We start from the raw sequence: 7234 nt of genomic DNA, 5'->3' as shown, positions 1-7234 counted from the left end.
GATACGTCATCACGTACGCGCGCGCTCATTCACATCTCGGACACTTGTAGCTTGAAATATATTTTTTGTAACTTTTATTTCCAGGTGAGAATGAAAAGGAGTTCATCAGTAAAACGCAAGTTATGATCAAGTTATTTATTATAATAATAATTATTATTATTATTATTATTATCATTATTATTATTGTTGTTGTTGTTGTTGCCATCGTTGTAGAAATAATAGGAATAATAAAATAATCTTGGAAATAATTGTAAATTGTGTCTTCATTGTTCATTCCAGGTGAAATCAAGTTTACGGATGTTGAGTTAAAAGTTCTATTTAGAAATATCACAAAAGGTACATTTTAAAAACATGAATTCAACCATCATCGCGCATAGCCCAAGGAAAAATGCTACTTTACTGCCATCTAGTGGAAATATTTTGTAAGTGCTGATTTTAATACAGGCAGTGATTTAAGTTTCCAGCTTTACCAAATTTTGTGTGATTGAAAAGTTTAAATGAAGGAAAACCCGATCTCCCCCAAAAGTGTCCCTGCTACACATTCACTTAGACTTTGTTTTGTTGCTTTGCCTGAAGCTACAGGCGGCGAGTTCGGCTGGGCTCCTCCCAGTAGGCCAGGCGAGGTGACGAGCAGGTTCAGCAACTTGCTGCACCTCAGACTGGAGCCTGTAAAGACGTCTTAGAAGAAACCCTCTTTTACTTTTCTCTAATCGAACAAACCTTGGATGGATTATTGCTTCAGACATGGATTGGATTTTGTATGATGCTAAGTATCAGTTTTCTGGGCGTTCATCAGAAGTGCAGGTCCATTGTAAACAGTTTTAATGTTTTTGGTTTGCATTGTTACTGCCACGGTCCATTGAAATCGAACACAGGACTTTTATCAATGAATTTGTGACTTTTTGCTGATTGAAATTGTAAATACCTGAGCTCCATAAGGACACGCAGACACAAGGGCCTTGATTTTGTCTGAAGGCAGGATGGAGAGAGCAGCAGTTTGTGCGTTTCTGCTCCTCTCGCTCTGCTGCGTTGGAGGGAAATGCGAGATTGAGCAGTCAAGTCCTCCAACCACGACCAAATCTCCTGTCAAACCTTTCCATGATCAACCTCAGGCCTTCCCAGAAGAGGAGAAGACTCACCTTCCTGTGTTTACTATGGATTATCCTCGGATCCAGGTCCCCTTTGAGTTCACGTTGTGGGTACTGCTGGCCTCCTTTGCCAAAATTGGTACGTTAAAATGTGTGTGTGTGTGTGTGTGTGTATGTGTGTGTGTGTGTGTGTGTGTGTGTTGTGGTAGTGATGTGGGACATGGGACAATTCTGAATGTGTCTTCTCTCCTCTTCCACAGGCTTCCACATTTACCACAAAATCACCATCTGGATCCCAGAGTCCTGCCTCCTGATCGCCATCGGCCTCATCGTTGGCGGCATCATGCACTCAGTTCAAGAGGAGCCCCCTGCGGTCCTCAGCTCCAACGTCTTCTTCCTCTATATGCTCCCGCCCATCATCCTGGATAACGGATACTTCATGCCCACGCGGCCGTTCTTTGAGAACGTGGGCACGGTGCTGTGGTACGCCGTGGTGGGAACGCTGTGGAACAGTATCGGCATCGGGCTCTCTCTCTTTGCCATCTGCCAGTTTGAGGTGTTTGGAGTTCAAGATATCGACCTGCAGGTCAGTGAGCAGGCTGATGGCGGTGCAGCTCAGGGTCCACATAAACGAAGGGAGAGGCAACTGATGTGTGTGTGTGTGTGTGTGTGTGTGTGTGTGTGTGTGTGTGTGTGTGTGTGTGTGTGCAGGATAACTTGCTGTTTGCCTCCATCATCTCGGCTGTGGACCCGGTGGCGGTGCTGAATGTGTTTGAGGACATCGGCGTCAACGAGCAGACGTACATCGTGATATTTGGAGAGGGGCTCTTTAACGATGCCGTCACCGTGGTGAGTAGACTGTGAGACGCATTCACACACTCACAGGCAAGCACCACTACATCACCTAGCACAGTCATTTACAGACAAAGATCAAACATCTAATGACATGTTTCCCCTGATCCTGATTTATGCCCAATATCAGCTTCCTGTTCATTAGTGTGTGTGTGTGTGTGAGTTCCCTCTTGGTCTAGTTTATCTGGTTCTCCGGCGTTTAAAGGAGGCGGCACAACACAAGCAAGAGTTTCACTTGAGATTTTTGACTTCACACCCACTGGCAGCCGTTTCCCTCCAGTGCAGATCCACTGCAGTGTTCATGTGATGGACAGAAACGTTGCTATATAGGCGCTACAATCTGTGTCTGAACACATCTAAAGGTTATATAAAGGTTTACTCCTGTAGACAGACACACACACACACACACACACACACACACACACACACACACACACACACACACACACACACACAGATCCCACCACAGTTGATCTGATGCTGGGAATTGTCTGACTCGTCAAACCTGTTCGTTGAGATGAGAAAACAGGTTGCGTCCTCCCCTGCTGCCCCCACCCACAAGTGTGTTAAGCGCTGGAGGACTTACTGTGTGTGTGTGTGTGTGTGTGTGTGTGTAAGGAAAGAATGCAGCGAGTGTGTTCCACAACATGCCCCGTATCACAAAGGGTCACACACTCTCTCTGTCTGATTGGACTTCCTGTCACCACTTCCTGTCAAGGTGCTCTACAACATGTTCACCTTCCTGGCCGACATGCCCGCCGTGGAATCCCCTGACGTGTTCCTTGGCGTGGCCAGGTTCTTCGTGGTGGGCGTGGGAGGTGTCCTGTTCGGCGTCCTGTTTGGCCTGGCGGCGGCCTTCACCACTCGATTCACACACAACGTCCGCGAGATTGAGCCTCTGTTCGTCTTCATGTACAGCTACCTGGCGTACCTGGTGGCCGAGCTGTTCGCCATCTCCAGCGTCACGGCGTGAGTGGAATCGACACGTTTAGGGTTCAGTCAGTCCGGTCAGTCTGGTCAGTCCAGTCCGGTCCATCCTCCCGCTGACCTCTTTGACCCCCCCCCCCTCCCCCACAGCATCATTGTGTGTGCCATCACCATGAAGTACTACGTGGAGGCCAACGTGTCGCAGCGATCCTGCACCACCATTCGTCACGTCGTCAAGGTGCTGGCCACCATCTCCGAAACTCTCATCTTCTTCTTCTTGGGCGTCATCACCATAACAAGTGACCACGAGGCCAACTGGGCCTACATCCTGTTTACTCTGCTGTTCGCCTTCATCTGGAGAGGGATGGGTGAGAACCAAACATCCACGTTCATCTGATCAACACAGAGCTTCCCAGCTGAGCCTCCTCCTCTTCCTCCTCCTCTCTCAGGCATCCTGCTGCTGACGCAGATCATCAACCCGTTCCGCACCATCCAGTTTAACTTCAAGGATCAGTTCGGCCTGGCCTACGGGGGCCTGCGGGGCGCCGTCTGCTTCGCCCTGGTCTTCACCCTACCTGAGAACTACCCCAGGAAGAACCTGTTCGTCACCGCGTCCATCGCCGTCATCATCTTCACTGTTTTGATCCAGGTGGGTCCAGAGAGAGAGCGAGCGAGAGAGAGACCGCGTAGTAGTCCAACACCTCTAGACAGATTCAGACTCACATCCTGTCTCTTTCTTCCTTGTCTATCTTGTTTCCAGGGCATCAGCATCCGGCCCATAGTGGAGTACATCAACATAAGAAGGACCAACAAAAAGCTGAACAATATCAATGATGAGGTTCACACCAGGGTGAGTAGAACATGTGTGTATGAGCCCACACACACACCAGTCCACCTCATGTCTGTGTCTCTATTCTGTCCAGATGATGGAGCACGTCGTGTGTGGCATTGAGGACCTGTGTGGACAATGGAGTCATTTCTACTGGAAAGACAAGTAGGTTTAATTTCTCTTCATGTCCTGCACTCGGTGGTTCTGCGTCCAGGACACGCGTGTTGACACGACGCGTGTTCTTCCTTCTTACACAGGTTTAAAAAGTTCAACGACCGTGTTTTGAGGCGGATCCTGCTGAGGGACAACAGGGCGGAGTCCAGCATCGTGGCGCTGTACAAGAGGCTGGAGCTGCAGAACGCCATTGAGCTGCTGGACACGCCCATGGGAGACCTCAGCGCCGCGCCGTCCCTCATCTCTCTCACGTACGACCTTTGGTTTAGTGTGTTAGAGGGATCATTAGGGACGAGACGCTTAAGCTAGGCAACAACTGATTATGATTAGAGTTCTGGGTGGATCCATTAGATGTAAAGTTTCTTTGGACATTCACCCATTGGATCCATTTGAATCCAATTCTAAGGTGTTGGAGGCTGTTTCCCATCTGATTATAAGTAATGTTGTTGTCTTACCTTCCAGCGATGAGATGAAGGAAGCATCCAGACCCAAGAAGAAGTTCCTGGCAGCGGATGTGAGGAAGATGCACGACATCCTGTCCAAGAACATGTACAAGATCAGACAGCGGGTAAGCATTACATCACCACACTGCAGGAAGAAGTTCAGCCGTCACATTCAGTTGCCTCACCACGCATTTTTCTTGCTGTCGCCTAGACGATGGCGTACACCAGCAAGTACAAGCTGCCCGACGACACTCGAGCCAGGGAGATCCTGATCCGCCGCCACCCCAGCATCAGACGCAGCCTCCGCGGCGAAAGCTTCCGTGAACCGGTGAGACGATGAAGAGAAAGATGGAGAAAATGTATTCTTGTAACATCGTGTTTAACATTTAAAAGTTATATTAAGAGGAGACAGTGATATGAAAACACTCCAAAAAACAAAAATTGCTCCATAACACACACACACACACACACACACACACACACACACACACGCACGTCACGGCACGGCACACACACACACACACACACACACACACACACACACACACACACACTAATTATTTCTAAAGGTCCTGAGCAGGCAGCTTTAAGTCTCTGGGTGAACCTAAGAAAGTTTAAAAACTCAGATTTAAACTTTTTATTTCACAGTCTGTTGAGTGTTTTGGTGGTTGGTCTTTGTCCCTGGAGGCGACATGTGGCTGTGTGCTCTACGCTCTGCCTGCTTCCCTTCTTTGACCACTCTGAACCCCTTTATGTGACCCTGTGTGCCCCCCTGTCTACTCCCCTGTGTTCCCCCCTGTGTGCCCCCCTGTGTGCCCCCCTGTGCCCCCCTGTGTGCCCCCCTGTGTGTCCTGTGTGTCTCCAGTCTGCCCAGTATGTCCCCCGCTCTCAGAGGTACTACTCCCTGCAGCCCGGGGACAGTGTGGAGGCGGCCTTCCCCCTCAGGAGGAGAAGTCACGGTGAGATTTAATTGCTTCATCAAAATGAATAAATGAATCAAACTGAAGCCAAACTATGTGAACTATCGACCCGTGCTTTGTTCCAGGTGCCAGCAGTGAGGCGGACCATCTGCACGGCGCCTCCCCTCGCTCCTCATCTCGCTCCCTGGTCCCTACGAGGAGGCTCAACACCATCAGGGAGTCGGTGGGTCCGGGAGAGAAGTCTGCCGCCGCCGCTGCCCGCCCGCGCTCAGCCTCTCCCGGGGTAGACGTGCTGGACGAGAGGGGCCGGGGGAGTCTGCGAGGTTCCAGTCTGAGAGGACCGGCTCCCAGGCCGAGGCGGCGCCATTCAGATTGGGTAGATGAAGAAGAAGAAGAAGAAGTAGACGCACACGGGTCTGATGAGGCGGTGCGTCCTCCCCTGCTGCCCCCACCCACAGGTTGGGCACCCGAGGACCAGGAGCCCGGAGGTGACGGCACAGGAAACCCACTGCTTAGAGACTCTGCAGAGGGGGGCTCAGGGAGATCATCATAGAGTGTGTGTGTGTGTGTGTGTGTGTGTGTGTGTGTGTGTGTGAGAGTGTGTGTGTGTGTGTGTGTGTGTGTGTGTGTGTTAGTGTCATCTATATAAAGATGAGGAAGAGTTAGATTTTTATTAAAGTTTATGTCACCTACCTCCTCCTCTTCCTCCTCCTCTTCCTCCTGCCGTTTGTAAGCTGTATCTTTATTTTATATATTTTATCTACAGATAAACTGATTTAACTTCAAATAAAAAAGTAAACACACTTTTCCTCCAAACTCTCATTTTCCCTCCACACGTTCTGTTATTCTCAATATGATCGATTTATCTGTGACGTCATGTGTTATTAAACTGCAAATCAGCGACAAACAAATTAAATTATAGAGTGTTACACCGCCATCTATTGGTCAAATGTAAGTACTGCACCACACACAGACATAGATAGATAGATAGATAGATAGATAGATAGATAGATAGATAGATAGATAGATAGATAGTTAGATAGATAGATAGATAGATAGATAGATAGATAGATAGATAGTTAGGATAGATAGATGTTATCTGTGATGTTACACCGCTGTCTTTCCCATAAAAGCTCAGACTCATTTGAAACCAAGCAGAGGACACCGGGGTCCAATTAACCTGCAGAGCTGATGAGCCAGAGCACTCACCGCTCTGCCATGTGCCTGCCTGTCTGCCTGCCTGCCTGCCTGCCTGCCTGCCTGCCTGCCTGTCTGTCTGTCTGTCTGTCTGCCTGCCTGTCTGTCCGCCTCCTGTCGGTCACTCTCGTCCCACACAAAGTCATTTAACCAAGTCGTCTCCTAAAGAGAGACGACCGCAGCTGCCAGACAGAGGGACACCAGACAGAGGGATGCCGGACAGAGGGACGCCGGACAGAGGGATGCCGGACAGAGGGACGCCGGACAGAGAGGGACTGTTGCTCTAATGAAAGTCCACTGAGACCAGCAGGAATATTACTTACAGGACATCTCAGCAGTGCAGAGAGAGAATATCCTGATGATAAATGCATAAATGAGCTTTATTATGATGAGTGGGACGTATCAGGAGAGAACTTAAACACAAATCTAATCTGCTTTTATTTATTTAACACTTCGTTTAGCTGCGCTCCTTTTATTGTCCCCGTTCCTGTGCAGTAGAGAACGGGCTGATAATGGATGATGATGATGAGTTCAACTCTGCCTCCCTCAGAGTGCCTCTGAGCAAACCTGCACTCTCCCTCTCCCGCCGTCACTTTCAGTTGAAGTTCTGCAGCTCAATGCTGCTGCTGCCTTAAACGAGTCCCTCGGCTCCTCTTCCTGAGCAATTATCCTTTAATTAGTGTCTGAGTCTAATGTGTCTGAAGTCATCCCATCAGCAGAGGAGCCTCTCCACACACACACACACACACACACACACACACACACACACACACACACTGAGAGATTCCCACGTTTCCAGGCTTC

The 7234-nt window shown here is 49.2% G+C and overlaps 1 protein-coding gene across 1 annotated transcript; it reads left to right on the top strand.

Annotated features, from left to right (window-relative positions):
• The first annotated feature begins 630 nt into the window (after window positions 1–630).
• Window positions 631–6103, top strand: LOC143015722 (sodium/hydrogen exchanger 2-like). The gene is made up of 13 exons (XM_076169779.1): window positions 631–1227; window positions 1349–1674; window positions 1800–1937; window positions 2659–2909; window positions 3018–3235; window positions 3317–3516; window positions 3628–3717; window positions 3791–3861; window positions 3954–4121; window positions 4333–4438; window positions 4525–4641; window positions 5179–5272; window positions 5359–6103. Exons 1-13 carry the CDS (start codon window positions 981–983, stop codon window positions 5784–5786), a joined length of 2454 nt encoding a protein of 817 aa, XP_076025894.1. The 5' UTR covers window positions 631–980; the 3' UTR covers window positions 5787–6103.
• Window positions 6104–7234: the final 1131 nt, after the last annotated feature.

This window comes from Genypterus blacodes, unplaced genomic scaffold, assembly GCF_046128005.1.
Source record: "Genypterus blacodes isolate CSIRO-AG114 ecotype Tasmania unplaced genomic scaffold, CSIRO-AGI_Gbla_v1 ptg000213l_1, whole genome shotgun sequence".
NCBI lineage: Eukaryota > Metazoa > Chordata > Actinopteri > Ophidiiformes > Ophidiidae > Genypterus > Genypterus blacodes.
The sequence above is the reverse complement of the archived record's forward strand: the minus strand, read 5'-3'. Positions and strand labels throughout refer to the sequence as shown.